This window comes from Oryctolagus cuniculus, chromosome 11 (assembly GCF_051225735.1).
Source record: "Oryctolagus cuniculus isolate XC-2025 breed Fujian yellow rabbit chromosome 11, ASM5122573v1, whole genome shotgun sequence".
Lineage (NCBI taxonomy): Eukaryota > Metazoa > Chordata > Mammalia > Lagomorpha > Leporidae > Oryctolagus > Oryctolagus cuniculus.
Genome location: NC_142877.1, coordinates 28,510,068 through 28,525,710, shown reverse-complemented (window position 1 = coordinate 28,525,710; position 15,643 = coordinate 28,510,068). Strand labels below are relative to the sequence as shown.

At 47.2% G+C, this 15,643-nt stretch overlaps 2 protein-coding genes across 3 annotated transcripts in view; both read left to right on the top strand.

The window, feature by feature from the left end:
* The first annotated feature begins 1 nt into the window (after position 1).
* UBOX5 (U-box domain containing 5) overlaps positions 2 to 15,643 on the top strand; it is a 33,321-nt gene continuing 17,679 nt past the window's right edge. For both annotated transcript variants that reach the window (XM_051845220.3, XM_051845219.3), the window contains exon 1: positions 2 to 140. The gene's annotated coding sequence lies outside the window, so the exon portion shown is untranslated. The remainder of the gene's footprint in view (positions 141 to 15,643) is intronic.
* FASTKD5 (FASTK mitochondrial RNA regulator 5) lies at positions 16 to 11,491 on the top strand. Its single transcript, XM_089308172.1, has 2 exons — positions 16 to 140; positions 8,559 to 11,491. The coding sequence occupies exon 2, from the start codon at positions 8,596 to 8,598 to the stop codon at positions 11,026 to 11,028; it is 2,433 nt and encodes an 810-aa protein (XP_089164298.1). The 5' UTR covers positions 16 to 140; positions 8,559 to 8,595; the 3' UTR covers positions 11,029 to 11,491.

The window sequence follows — 15,643 nt, the reverse complement described above, 5'->3', positions numbered from 1 at the left end:
TGACGCCGCAGGCGGAAGTAGCAGGCAGCTGGGCGGAAGTGGAGTGCTGACACCCCGCGTTGCTGTAGGAGTGTTCGCGTCGCTGCAGCTCTCAACACATCCCGAGTCTGGTGTTGAGCGCCCGCCTTTGCCAGGCTCAGGTGAGTGGCAGCGGCCGGGAGAGAGGTCGCAGCGGCCGTGGCTCTCTGCGCTCGCGGCCGACCTTGGCCTTGGCTTTTGCGCGGAGAACCTGTTCAGCACCTCCTGGTCGGAGTGACAGGCGCCTCTCGCAGGCCCGGCCCTCGGGAGGATCTCGCCGGCCCTCAGCACTCCGGAGGTCTGTGACCTTGGCCGAGCGATTTACCTGAGCCTTGATTTCTCCTCTGTGACATGGAAATCGTAGCAGTGCTTTTCTCACATGGCTATTGCGGGGTAGTGAGGGACTGTGCCGCACCTGGTAGCACACCTTGATGTGCGTGCGGATCGCTTGGCGGTGCTGGTTCTGCAGGCGTGGGCCGGGTTCTGAGATTCTGACCTGCTTCCAGCCGAGACCGATGCGGATGGGCTATAAGGCCACACTTTGGGCAGCAAGGCCATACAGTATTTTGTTTAGCATTTGGGACGAGGTAATTGGGTCATTGTCAATGTGATGTATACCTCTTTCCCATTTTCAGAAGCCTGAGGGTACTATTGACAGCCCCTGCCCTTTTTCTCTCCCGAGCTAAGAAAGTTGCCTTTTTCCTCTGTAAACCATGACACAGCTCTTCTGTCCTGACTCGGGGACCGGGGTGTTGGGGGGGGCATCCTTGAAAGCGGCTTCATTCGTTAGCGTCCTCAGGTGGCGCCTCCTTGTCACTCACTGTGCTGCCGATGGCCAAGTGCTTTAGCACTAACTGTGCCTGGGCTTTGTGCTGCAGGCCTGTGAAGCTGCTGAGCTCTGAATTCATGCTCTCTGCCCTTGGGCACACTTTGTGAGTGGTGAGAATGGCTGCTGCTCCTGAGGGGTTCTGCATCGCCCTGCACTCAGTGGCTTTCGCAGACCAAAATAAGATCTGCATAACGCAGTGGCGAAAGTGAGGCCTTGGTCGTTAGGTGTCAGGATAGTTTTCTCCCCATGCATTGGGTTATTTGGGTTTCCAGGAAGGCCTTGTCATGCATTGCCTGAGTAAGTCACCCTTGATATAAAACTTTTGAAGTTCCTCCTCCGCTTGTCTGAAATACTGTACTACACAGCCTTGCGAACTGGAAAAGGAGGTAAAACCAAGTGTTTTCCTGAGCTAAGAGGGATGGATGTTCAGATCATTTGGGAATTTTTTTCTCAATGACTGTGTGGGTGCAGATACTTCTCTCTACCTGCCTGGATCTTGTCGTTCCTCTTGGAGTCCCTTTTGGATGGGCTGAAAGGACACAGGTGTCTGCTCCTTGTTGTATGAAGATTTTCTAAATCAGTCTTATGAAACCCTTTAAGAACAGTGACTTGAGTCAGGCATTTGGCCTAGCAGGTGAGCCACTGGCTGGGATAGCCTCGTCCCATACCAGAGTGCCTGGGTTCAAGTCCTTGCCTCAGCTCTGATTCTAGTTTTCTGCTGATGCACGTTCTAGGAGGCAGCAAAGATGACGCAGGAAGTTGGGTCCCTGACATCCACATGGGAGAACTGGATTGAGATCCCTGTTTTCAGTTTCACAGCCCCAGCCATGCCAACATTTGAGGAGTGAACCAGCGATGGAATCTCTCTGTCCCTGTCCCTCAAAATAAAAAGCTGTGGCTCTAACACAATGAGCTGTGGGTCTCTCTCTCTCTCCCTCCCTCCCTCCCCCTCCCTCCCTCCCCCTCTCCATCTCCCTCTCTCCCTCTCCCTCTCTCTCTCTCTCCCCTTCTCCCCTTCTCCCCCTCCCTCCCTCTCCCCCCCCCTTGTGTGTGTGTGTGTACACATACCATTTCCTTTCTTGTCATTCTGATAGAAGAATAGCAGAGTCTTGGAGGGTGGACTGTGTGGGCTGAAAGTTTCACCTTGATCGTGATTGCTGTTTTTCTCTGCTGTAAGTATGGATTCTAGGACGAAGAATAGGGGATGGATCGCTAGCTTGGTTTTTGGCTTGGCTTAACCCTGATCTAAACATTTTGGCAATGATGCTTTACCTTCATGATACTAGTAGGTCCATCTCCTGGTGGCCCTAATGAAGCTCAGAAGAGTCCAGGCTAGTTAACATCCTTACTAACTGCTGAAGGTCCTTCCTGTCAATATCTAAGCCAGGAGTAGGGACTATCCGGTCCACAGGCTGCATAAGACCTGCAAAATCACTTTGTCTGGCCCTGCGAAGGCAACTGCAGGCAGGGCTCAAAATTAAGTAACTATAGCAGGCTAGTTTTTCAGTTGATAATTTTGTATGGTCCACAAATGGTGTTATAAATAGGCAAATGGCCCTTGGCAGAAAAAAGATTCCCCAGCCTCTGCTAAGCCCTTGCCAAGGGCTTTAAATCTTGGTAGAGTCTCAGCAGGAGACCTCATCATCTCGAGAAAGTTAGCTGTTTCGTTTTATTAGTCTTCAGTGTTGCTCAGATAATTTGCTGAGGCAAGAATGGGCTTTGGAATATCCATTTATTTGGGGCAGTTTTCATGGGACAAGGTAGAATTGAGAGATGAGATCTGGTAACTGATAAATTGTGTATGCTGAGGGCGTCATACTTAGTCTACAGCTCGCATGGCTGCCTTCCTCTCCTTGTCTCCCCCTTAACTTCTGCACTGTGGTTTAGAATGAAGCTACGTGGCCTTGTCCAGGCCTGTACCTGGAAGGTGGAAAGTAACACTCCTGACGGCTGTAAAATCGCATCGTTTAGGATGGTTTGGGCAGTGCTTTTGGAAGTGCCGAGGTCCCAGGGTTTCTGAAGCTCCACTCCGGTTTGTTAGGAACCCCCAGAAGAGGCGGGGAGGAGGGATACCTGGGCACTGGGCAAGCAGCTTTGTGAATGCTGGTACCTGCCTGTGAACCTTCAGTGGGGGAGTCAGGAGCTCTCTGATGAACATCTCAGAGTTCCCTTTCTAGCTTGTGCATTCTTGGGCGTCTTGAAGAAGGAAGAGCTAATTCTCAAGCATGTTTTCTCTTTCTGGACAACACAGCCTGCCCTCCTCTGCTTTGCAGAGCCTTTTCTCTACTGTTCTACTTTACTGCTTCTGTATTACTTTCCTTTTCTTCTCCATAGCACTCACGACTCAGCTTCTGTAGTGGTTATATTTTAGACTTGCACAGTTAGATGTGGTGTCTGTACAGTAACTAAAAATTGCATGATAAAACATTAGTAACTACTCTGAGCCAGTATTTTGGCTCTTCATGCCTCTAAGATTTCTTATTTTATTGTCATGTCAGTTATTGGGCATCTGTAAAGAAGTTCTGTAGAGGCCGGCACTGCTGCTCACTTGGCTAATCCTCCACCTGCAGCACTGGCACCCCAGGTTCTAGTCCCAGTTGGGGCACCAGATTCTGTCCCGATTGCTCCTCTTCCAGTCCAGCTCTCTGCTGTGGCCCAGGAAGGCAGTGGAGGATGGCCCAAGTGCTTGGGCCCTGCACCTGCATGGGAGACCAGGAGGGAGCACCTGGCTCCTGGCTTCAGATCAGCGCAGCGTGCCAGCCATTTGGGGTGTGAACCAATGGAAAAGGAAGACCGTTCTCTCTGTCTCTCTGTCTTTCTCTCCCACTGTCTAACTCTGCCTGTCCAAAAAAAAAAAAAGTTCTGTAGATAGGAAGTGCTTACAGTAAAAATAACTTCAATGTTTTCATTTTACAGAGAGGTTATCTTCTCCATTCATTGTCTTCTTGAAAAATAATTTCCTGTTAGAACATGCATTTTGTAAATTTTGTAATTTGTCAGTTATATGTGTTTAAACAGCCAACTAGTTCAACAGCTTTCTTCTTCCATCCCTTGGTTCCCTACTAGCACTTCTAACTATTCATCCATTTCTTTTGGCATTGGTCGGTATACAGGTTGGGTACCCCTAATCTGAAAACCCCAAGTTCTCTAAAATCCAAGACTTTTTGAGCACCAACATGATGCCACAAGTGGAAGATTCTACCCCTGACTTCTTGTGAGACTCAAAACTAGGTGCAGTAAAAATATTGTATAAAATTAGCCTCGGACTCTGTGTATAAGGTGCATATAACACATGAAGGAATTTTGTGGTTAGACTTGCATCTCTAAGATGTCTCATTATGCATTTGCAAGTATCCCCAAATCTAAAAAATTTTCAAGTTTAAAACATGTCTGGTTCCAGACATTTCAGATAAGGGATGCTCAGTGTGTTTTTCTTAAAAAGAAAAAAAATGCTTTGGTGTTTCTTGATTTCGTAGTTTTATATATAATTTTTTGACTTGTTTATTATGAACTTTGAGACCATAGATCTCTTATCACTACCCAACTATCCCTACTCCTTTTCCCCTCCCTTCATCCTCCATAATATGGTTAGGCCAATAGTCAAGGTTTGTATTAATGAAACTGTATAAATACTATCAACATAATTTTTTTTTTTTTTTTTGGACAGGCAGAGTGGATAGTGAGAGAGAGAGACAGAGAGAAAGGTCTTCCTTTTGCCGTTGGTTCACCCTCCAATGGCCGCTGCGGCTGGCGTGCTGCAGCTGGCGCACTGCAGCCAGCGCACCGCGCTGATCCGAAGGCAGAAGCCAGGTACTTATCCTGGTCTCCATGGGGTGCAGGGCCCAAGCACTTGGGCCATCCTCCACTGCCTTCCCTGGCCACAGCAGAGAGCTGGCCTGGAGGAGGGGCAACCGGGAAAGAATCCGGCACCCCGACCGGGACTAGAACCTGGTGTGCTGGCGCCACTAGGTGGAGGATTAGCCTATTGAGCCGCGGTGCCGGCCCTATCCGCATAATATTAAGCAGTGAGTATGAGAACATCTTCTATCTTGTACAACTTTTTTGCCTTCCCTGGAGTTAATAATTTTTGTTACTGTTATTGGCTTGGTTGTATGTCAACCTATCATTTGTCCAGGTTACCCATTGGAAGTACGTTCCCCTCCCTTGATACTGTTCATCTCTTCCAGTGCGTTATGTTCTCACGTGCTCTTGTGCTGGATCTTACTTCATCTTCATCCTGGGGTACCTTTGCTTCTCTCCTGTGTTGGATCCTAACTTGTGGATCCTGTATCTCTCCTGCTAACTTTCAGGTCTTCATTTGTGCGACAGCTCTGCTTACTTTGATCCTGGATCAACCTGCAAACCATTCCTTCACATAGATTTCAGTCTTTGAGTTACTCTTCTTGCCTTTCTGTAAGTAGTATAAACCAACCACAGTGATAGCTTGAATATTAGACTATCGGGTGGGGGAGGCCTTTGGGTTTACCCAGTTTAACCCTCCAGCTCTCTGGCACTTGGAAACCCTGGAAGACCATAGATTGCTCAACACCTCTTTCTCTGCCTCTCAGTCTGGAACCCGTTTCCTGACTCCCATTCTTGTCTCTCTAGTTTACCAGTAATATGGGTTTGGGAATTGATTTTGATAGCAAACTTCTCTTAATCCTTTGTCAAATTTCTTAATCTTGTGAAGTCTCTTTCTTATCAATAACCTGGGAACAATAAGCCTACCTTACAGAAAAGTTGTAAGGATTGAAACTAAAACAGGTAAAACAGCTTATACAAGGTCTGGCGCAGAGGAAGCCTGAAGGCAGGTGTGACTCTTATTATTTGCATCCTGGCACTTAGACTGTGTTTGTACGAGTTAAAAGTCAATTCGAGGGGCCAGCACCATGGCTCACTTGGTTAGTCCTCCATGTGCAGCGCCGGCATCCTGTATGGGCACCAGGTTCTAGACCCGGTTGCTCCTCTTCCAGGCCAGCTCTCTGCTGTGGCCCAGGAGGGCAGTGGAGGATGGCCCAGGTGCTTGAGCTCCTGCAGCTGCATGGGAGACCAGGAGGAAGCACCTGGCTCCTGGCTTCGGAACGGCACAATGCCGGCCATAGCGGCCATTTGGGGGGTGAACCATTGGAAGGAAGACCTTTCTCTCTCTCTCTCTCTCTCTCACTATCTAAATCTCTACCTGTCAAATAAAAAAAAAAAAAAAAAGATTTAAAAGTCAATTCAAAACACCGGATCAACACCAAACATTGATGTTCTTGGAAATGGTTCTTTTGTTCATTTCAGGACTGTATACCGTAGTTTCACTATGTACGCTTAGGTAGAATCAGTTGAATAATTTTCGTTATTTAATGTGCTTTTAAAATAACATTATTTGGGCCCCGGTGTTGTGGCATAATAGGTAACAGCTGCCACCTGCAATGCCAGCATCCCATATGGGCACCAGTTCGAGACGTGGCTGCTCTACTTGCCATCTAACAGCTCCTAGCTAATGCACCTGGGAAAGCAGCAGCAGATGGCCCAAGATCCACCCTGGCTGTTGCAGCCGTTGTAGGGAGTGAAGCAGCACGTGGAAAATCTGTCTCTACCTCTCCCTCTCTCTCTGTAACTCTGCCTTTCAAATAAATAAATAAATCTTTTTTTTAAAAAATAACATTATTTATAGAGTTTTTTTCATTAATCCATATACTCTTCTATAATTAACAGTTTTAACCCCACTAACAAGGAGAAACAGTTAAGTTATCAAAGATGTTACAGAAAGTGTTTCCTCAGGGAAACTGAATCTTGGTGCCTGCAAGCCCAGCCTCCTCCTACTGGATGAATATTTGGGGTGTTCTCAGTTTTTTGTACTTAAGCATAATACGGCTATTTTGTTTAAATTGATGCTTTAAAAAGTTATTTCTTAGGATGTGCTTTCCAAGATGAGGTGAAGGACTACAGATGTGAACAGTTTGTGGCTTTAGCTGTTTGCTGTGTTGCCCTAAATTCAGATGCCAGCTTCCAGGGCAAGTCTTCGAAGGCCTGCTCTGTAAACTGGGGAATTCTGTCACTTGGTAGTCTATCTGCCTCCGCATGCCTGTGTTGCAGTATTAATCGAGATTCCTACTGATTACCATGAGGCCTGTAAATCTTCAGTTGTTATCTAAATAGTAAAAAGTTATTTCAGTACTGTTTTTCCTTTGTTTTTCTAATTTTTGAAAAGTCGGCTCTCTGTATTCATAGGCATACACTAGTGGTCTGTGGCAGAGATAAGTGGACTTTTTCTGTAAAGAGCCACACTTTGTGGACCACACAGTCTCTACCACAGTTACTCAATTCTGCACTTGTAGTGGGAAAGCAGACTGTGTAATCAATGACCCATCAATGTTCGTATAAAACTGTACTTAAAACGGGATGTAGGCCCCAAGACATGGTCTGCTGACCTCTGGTCTGTAACATCAGGTCCCAAAGGTTGAAACTCGGTGAGCAGACTGGCCCCCAGACCACAGTAAAAGCCAAATGTTGAAGATTCAATGTGAAAGAATTCTCTGGTTCACAAAGGAGTTAGATCCTGCATTCCTGTGTAGCTGGGCCTTTGGAACAAAGTCCTTGGGCTTCTCTCTGGTCCCCTCTTTCTGATGCTGTGGATTCTGGTAGGAAGGGACTGACAATAGCATTGGTCAGGCATTTCACAAAGTTGTTCTGGCTCCATTAAGACCCTCATGTGATTTGCTGCAGAACAGCCCTGTCTGGTCCATTGATTGGCAGCTCGGGTCTCCTTGGGTCCTGTCAAGCTGTGGCACTTAAGTGCAAAGAAAGGTAATAAGCATTAAGAAAAAGCAAGAGTACAGCATAGTTCATTTTAGAGTTTTTCATGATTTCTACCATGGGAGAAGAATGGGACTTGTACCATTCTCAGGCAGAGTAAGGAAGTAACCAACACACAGCTCACTGAAAATGTTGCTAATCTGCCTCCTCCGGAGGCAGCTTGTCAGCGGGGCAGCAGTGTGAACCGGTGAGCCCTGAGCCCGGAGCTCAGCTCTGAGCTGCTCTTTGCTTCCCAGCCCTGAACTGACGGCGAGCAGGCCCTTAGCCATCTGCTCTCCCTCACCACAATGAGTTTGTGAATGTACTTTGCAGTGGCACAGTCACTCTGCAGTAGTGATTCAGAATCCATTATGAGCCTTCCAGAGAGAGCAGGCATCTTCCCAAAGGTGCAGGAACAGCCTGAGCATGGAAGAATCTGTAGCTGCAAGTTTTGTGCTTTAAGAACAGGGAAGGTTATTGTGGGTATAGTTAAGTAAACTTCACATGTAATCCCATTTTTTTACCCTGTGCTATTGGCATGACAGCTTTTACAAATGTTCCTGTTTTTCAAGTGGGACCTTTATGTACTGATACCAAAGAGGTGGAGTGGGTTGCTCACTTCTGTTCCTAACTTTCTTTTGGGAAACCTGCCTTCCTCCTTCCTGTCAAATGTTGACAGAGCAACTGCGTCTTCTCAAGCAGACCCTACTTCCCTTCTCCAGTGAAGGAAGTCTGGATTGAGCAGCAGTCCAGGAACTGCCCCTTGTACTCTGGTTCTGGGCTTTCCCTGTGCCTTTATGCAAGTCACACAGAGTTTATCCCTGCCTTGAGTCAACAGCAGTGTAGTTTGAATCTATTTCTTATAATGTGTAAATTTTGGTATTGTGATAGGTGGAAACCACTCATTCTTCATCTACCCTTTTTTCAGTATCTGGCAGCAATTCTGGCCCAGTCACTTGTGGTCCATGGCTCTTGTGATATGCCGAAGATTTCCAGGCAGTTTCTGTGGAACAGCTCCCCGTCCAGCTCTAATCAAGCACCGTTTAAACAAGAAATTGCCTGGTGACACCTGTGCGGATTGTGCTCTCAGTATTGACACCAGAATGGCAGCCACTCTCAAGTTGTTAAAGCCTTTAGAATACCGAGCATTTTGCAGTCCTTTTGCCTCCAGATCAATCCCCAGTGTGGCATATTGGAATGTGGGAAGCAACACAAGGCACAAGGGACAGGACTCTCCCAAACACACTAGCCCCCACCAGCCTAGCAGAAAAGTTAAGAACATTGGTGGCACCTCCTCTTCTCGGAAGATCCTCACAACGAGCCGAGCCCTCCTGGGTCTGGAATTCAGCAAGGCTTCTACCTCCAAGGCCAGCACGTTGCAGCCAGGCTCACTGAGGGCCAGGAGAATGGATGAAGAAGATGTGGAAGTTTTTGACACCCTTGAAAGCACCCGAGTTTTTCTGCAGCTAAGACCAGAGTACCAGCTTCACAGCTATCACAGGGCTAAGACTTGTCAGCCCCTGACTGTTTCAGAAGGTGAACTAATTTTACATGAAGTCACAGTTTATCAAAACAATCTTCAGCCTCAAATCATTGTTGATTATTTCTGCAAGCTGAGCACTTTGCCTGCAGAGCAGCGTCCTCTTTTGCTGTCCAGTGCCAGCTTTGCATTGCTTTGCCAACTGAGTGTGAAAAACATATGGCTCTTTAAGACCCCGGATCTGATCAGTATTTTGACAGCCTTTGTCCGTTTAGGAATCTCTCACTCCCATCCAATGCTAGATGTGTATGAAACCAGATTTTGCCATCAGGTGTGGGAGATGAATCTGGATCAGCTCCTCCTGGTAGCTGATCTGTGGCGGTACTTGGGTCACAGAGTACCTCGGTATTTAAAAATCTTTTTTAGTTATCTTAATTTGCACTGGAAAGATCTATCTTTGTCTCAACTGATTCACTTAATTTATATTATAGGTGAAAGTCGTGAGGTACCCCAGGACCTAATGCGAAAACTGGAATCATTGATCCTTAAGTATATCGAGTTGGTCAATTTAGAGGAGCTTGGTACAATCTGTTTAGGATTCTTTAAGTCAAGTAGTAGTCTCTCTGAATTTGCCATGCGGAAAATTGGAGACTTGGCTTGTGCTGACATGCAACATCTGAGTAGTCACGCCTTAGTGAATATTCTTAAAATGTTCCGTTTCACTCACGTGGATCACATAAATTTCATGAAGCGATTTGGAGAGATTGCTCCTCAGCGGATTCCTTCCCTTGGGGTTCAGGGTGTCATGCACCTGACTCTGAGCTGCTCGGCCTTGCGCATCCTGGATGAAAGAGTAATGAATGCTGTGGCTGCTTCTTTACCTCCCAGGGTAGCACACTGTCGAAGTAAAGATGTTGCCAAAATTCTGTGGTCATTTGGAACTCTGAATTACAAGCCACCCAACGCAGAAGAATTTTATTCCAGCTTGATAAATGAGATTCACAGAAAGATGCCTGAATTCAACCAGTACCCAGAACACCTGCTCACCTGCCTGCTGGGCCTGGCATTTTCTGAGTACTTCCCAGTGGAGTTCATCAATTTTGCTCTGAGTCCAGAGTTTGTCAGGTTAGCTCAGGAGAGAAGTAAGTTTGAACTGTCTAAGGAACTGTATACTCTTGATGGTACAGTTGGTATTGAGTGTCCAGATTATAAAGGCAGTCGCCTTAGTTCTCATTTCCAGCAAGAGGTATCTGAAAAGCTGTGGAACTTAGCAAGAAAGGATATGACCTCAAAGCCTGAATTTCTAGAAGCCCTCTTTTCACTTGAGACCATGTTGGGTGGGCCCCAGTACATCAGGCACCATATGATTTTGCCTCATACCCGATCTTCTGACTTAGAAGTCCAGCTTGATGTTAACATGAAGCCATTGCCATTTAACACGGAAGCCATCTCAACTGAAGATGTCACCAAATTAAGGCTTAAGCATGTAGGAGTCATCCTTACAGATGATTTGATGAATCAGTTACTGAAAGGGAAAGTCAGAGGGCATTTCCAGGGGGAAGCTGAGTCAGAGACTGAGCAGCAGCCCATAAAGTTAGAGAAGGCAGCCATACCCTTGGGGGACTCCCTTTGCAATGTAGCCGATAGATCAGAGGCAGTGGGGATGGCTGGCTTGTGCTCCCCAGACCATGCGCAGGCCCCACTAGTGAAACTGGCTATTCAGTTGACAAACAAGAACCAATATTGCTATGGTACCAGGGATCTCCTTGGACTGCACAATATGAAGAGGCGACAGCTGGTTCGGATTGGATACCGCGTGGTAGAGTTACCCCACTGGGAATGGCTCCCACTCCTGAAACGAACTCGCTTAGAAAAGCTGGCGTTCCTCCATGAGAAAGTGTTCACTTCTGCTCTCTGAGGGCCTTCGGGGGCATTTGTACTCACAGAAGCTATCCGTACGCATGGTACCAGCTACAGGTGGAATGGCCCTTTCCTGAAATCCCAGCTCTCCACAATCACACACTGAACACTGACGTCAGGCTCAGAATGTTTTGGATTTTGGAGTTTGGTTTTCCAAATTAGAGACACTTAACTGATAAAGTCTATGCAAATGTTCTAAAGTCTGAAAAAATCTGAAATTTGAAACACTTCTCGTCCCAAGCATTTGAGATAAGTGATATTCAACCCATGTTACAAAACATTTATAGAAGGTGGAATATGTTTGGTAATAAATCTTCTATCTTGAGGAGATGTAGTTGTGTTCTTGTCTGTGGTGGAGTGGTGCTAGTCTGTTACTGTGAATTGTAACCTGGTGGGGTTGTACAAATTGCTACCAATTTGTGCTTATTACTCTTAGTAAATAATAAACATCTTAAAAAGTCCTATGGTCCATGTAAGTGCTGTTACATTTTTCTTTCTGTGTTTACTGGTAAGCCTTATGTAACAATTATTTTTGGGCTTTTAGAATAAAAGTCTATCTAGTCAGATGTTATCTAAAGTAATTTTTTTTCTTAAATGGTTTTCAAATACTTGGCTTTAAAATAAGAATCTCTTAAAACATCTCTTGCATTTCAAGATTTCCTCCCCCTCCCCGTGGGTATTTTCACACCCTCTAAAGTTAAAAGTCCTTTTTCATGTTTAGACTTGGTTAGTTGTCATAGTTGGTGATTCTTCCTACTTTAAGGAACCATTTCAAAACCATAAGCTTGAGGCAGGCCTGGTGGCACAGCAGGTTAAGCAGCTGCTTGAGATGCCCACGTCCCATGTCAGAGTGCCTTGTTCATGTCCCACTGCTGTGTGCTTCCATTCCAGTCTCCTGCTAACGTGCCTGGGAGGCAGCAGATGATATCTCAAGTACTTGGGTTCTTGCTACCAGAATGGGAGACCTGAATGGAGTTCCTGGCTCCTAACTTCAGGCCTGGCCCAGTCCTGACTGTTAAGTGGATGGAAGGTATCTGTGTCTCCCTCTCTCTGTCACTCTGCCTTTCAAATAAATCTTTGTTAAAATAGCTTAATATATTCCATTTAGCCCTCCCTTCCACATTTCTACTCCTCTTGCGTAAACTGTCCCTCAGTCCCTGCACCCGATATTTTCATTCTGGTCTCCCTGCTCACCTGCTGGTGGGTAACTGTGTGAGATAGGCAGTGACAACTGTTTTTTTTTTTTAACCAGCTCTAAAAAAAAAATACTTATAAGTCAAACTTTTTCATGGATGGACAGGTAACTCAATTTAGAAATTATAAGCAGTATTGTACTTCTCTAAAAGCCAGAGTGCCCCATTTATAAAATTGCTCAGTGCATTGGTATTCCACCCACTCTGTGAGGTTAAATGCTTTTCTCTTATTTGACAGGTAATCTTTTCTCCTCTTCTTCTCCCCTCTGTAACCTGTAACCTGTTTGAGCCTAGTCTTTAGAATATGTGTATTTGCCAGAATTCTTCAAAATCAGATTGCGTAACTCAGCTAAAGCAACTTCTTTGTACGTCAAAGGAAGATGGATGCTCACGTATTCACAAAGTGTCATGGTCACCTTATTCTCTTCCTTCGTACTTTCTTAGCCTCGGGTTCTGAACCTCAACCACAACAGGTCGGCTTGATTGCTTCACGCTCCAAGGAAGCACCAGCAGCAGGCTTTACATAGGGTGACCAGCTTGTCCCAGTTTGCCTGGGACTTTCTTTCCTTTTTTTTTTTTTTTTTTTTTTTTTTTTATTTTTATTTTTTTTGACAGGCAGAGTGGACAGTGAGAGAGAGAGACAGAGAGAAAGGTCTTCCTTTGCCGTTGGTTCACCCTCCAATGGCCGCCGCGGCCGGCGCGCTGCGGCCGGCGCACCGCGCTGATCCGATGGCAGGAGCCAGGAGCCAGGTGCTTTTCCTGGTCTCCCATGGGGTGCAGGGCCCAAGCACCTGGGCCATCCTCCACTGCACTCCCGGGCCACAGCAGAGGGCTGGCCTGGAAGAGGGGCAACCGGGACAGAATCCGGCGCCCCAACCGGGACTAGAACCCGGTGTGCCGGCGCCGCTAGGCGGAGGATTAGCCTAGTGAGCCACGGCGCCGGCCATTTTTTTTTTTTTTTTTTTTTTGACAGGCAGAGTGGACAGTGAGAGAGAGAGACAGAGAGAAAGGTCTTCCTTTGCCGTTGGTTCACCCTCCAATGGCTGCCACGGCCGGCGCGCTGCGGCCAGTGCACCATGCTGATCTGATGGCAGGAGCCAGGTACTTCTCCTGGTCTCTCATGGGGTGCAGGGCCCAAGTACTTGGGTCATCCTCCACTGCACTCCCTGGCCACAGCAGAGAGCTGGCCTGGAAGAGGGGCAACCGGGACAGAATCCGGTGCCCCGACCAGGACTAGAACCCAGTGTGCCAGCGCCGCAAGGCGGAGGATTAGCCTAGTGAGCCGCGGCGCCGGCTACAATATTCTTTCTTGATGAGCTACATTAGGATGGCCTCTGACAAACACCTGACATACTATTAATAACAACATGGTGGTGATTCATAGCTAATGTTTACTGAGTATTGTGTGTCAAGAGTTGTGCTAAAAGCATAATATGTATCATCTCACATCTTTAACTCATATTTTTTTTTTTTTTTTTGACAGGCAGAGTTAGAGAGAGACAGAGAGAAAGGTCTTCCTTTTCCATTGGTTCACCCCCCAAATGGCTGCTACAGCTGGTAATGGTGTGCTGTGGCTGGTGCACTGCGCCGATCCGAAGCCAGGAGCCAGGTGCTTCCTCCTGGTCTCCAATGCAGGTGCAGGGCCCAAGCACTTGGGCCATCCTCCACTGCACTCCTGGGCCACAGCAGAGAGCTGGCCTGGAAGAGGAGCAACCGGGACAGAATCCGGTGCCCTGACCAGGACTAGAACCCGGGGTAATGGCGCTGCAAGCAGAGGATTGGCCAAGCAAGCTGCAGCACCAGCCAACTCAGATTTTTAAAAAAATTTTATTTGCTTGTTTGAAAGGCAGAGTGATGCACACAGAAAGAGAGAGAGAGAATTTTTTTTTTTTTTTTTTTTTTTTTTTGACAGGCAGAGTGGACAGTGAGAGAGAGAGACAGAGAGAAAGGTCTTCCTTTGCCGTTGGTTCACCCTCCAATGGCTGCCACGGCCGGCGCGCTGCGGCCAGTGCACCACGCTGATCCGATGGCAGGAGCCAGGAGCCAGGTGCTTTTCCTGGTCTCCCATGGGGTGCAGGGCCCAAGCACTTGGGCCATCCTCCACTGCACTCCCTGGCCACAGCAGAGAGCTGGCCTGGAAGAGGGGCAACCGGGACAGAATCCGGTGCCCCAACCGGGACTAGAACCCGGTGTGCCGGCGCCGCTAGGCGGAGGATTAGCCTAGTGAGCCGCGGCGCCGGCTGAGAGAGAGAGAATTTCCATCTGCTAGATCACTTGCCCAATGTCTACAACAGCCAGAGGAGGGTCAAGCCCAAGCCAGGAGCCAGGAACTCTACCCAGGTCTCTCATGTGGGAGGCGGGGATCCAGGTCTGCTGCCTCCCAGGAGTATTAGGAGGGAGCTAGACTGGAAGCAGACTAGACTCATTACCAGGCATTGTATGGGATATGGGTGTCTCAAATGGTGGTCTAGCCCACGACACCCACCCCTCATCTACCGCATTTAACAACTATAAGGGAGGTACCAATATCCTCATTTGGTAGATGAAGAAATTGAGGCTCAAAGGGAGGTAAAGCAAGGACTCCAATTCCAGATCTCCCTGAAGCTTTCTTGTAACTACCCATATGGGCACCATTTGACTTGAAGAATTTACCAGGAAGTTACACAGTTAGGTCGTCTGTGTATACCTTGTACCTTTCTTCCCTCTGTTACTTAGTGCAAGATTTGATACCATTCCTTTAAAATACAGTTCTTCAGTTAATGTGGCCAAGCTTTGACATAGAAGTATGGCAGACTTGCTTGCCCTTTTCAACATGTGTTGGGTCAGGCCTCAAATCAGTTTTGGGATTTTATTTTTTATGTTTAAAAAATTATTTTTTAAATTTACTTGAGAGGCAGAGAAACAGAGACAGATAGGGAGAAGAGTTGCCATCTGCTGGTTCACTTTCTAAATGCCTACAATGGCTGGGGATGGGGCAGGGCCAGGTAAAATCCAGGAGCCTAGAATTCAGTCCAGATCTCCCATATGGGTGTCAGGGACCCAACCATCTGAGCCATCAACTGCTGCTGCCCATGGTGCACATCAGCAGGAAGCTAGTATCAGGAACAGAGCTGGCATGTGAATCCAGGTACTCTGATGTGGGGTGCGGGTGCACCAACTGGTATCTTGACTACTATGCCTAATACCCACCCCCTCAAATTCCCTTTTTTTTTATTCTATTTTTATTTATTTGACAGGCAGAGTTAGATAGTGAGAGAGAGAGAGACAGAGAGAAAGGTCTTCCTTTTCCGTTGGTTCACCCCCTAAATGGGCGCTATGGCCGGCGCGCTGCACTGATCTGAAGCCAGGAGCCAGGTGCTTCCTCCTGGTCTCCCATGTGGGTGCAGGGCCCAAGCACTTGGGCCATCCTCCACTGCCTTC

Coding starts and splice junctions, on each gene's coding strand:
- FASTKD5 (XM_089308172.1), top strand. CDS start 8,596: ATGGCTCTTGTGATATGCCGAAGATTTCCAGGCAGTTTCTGTGGAACA.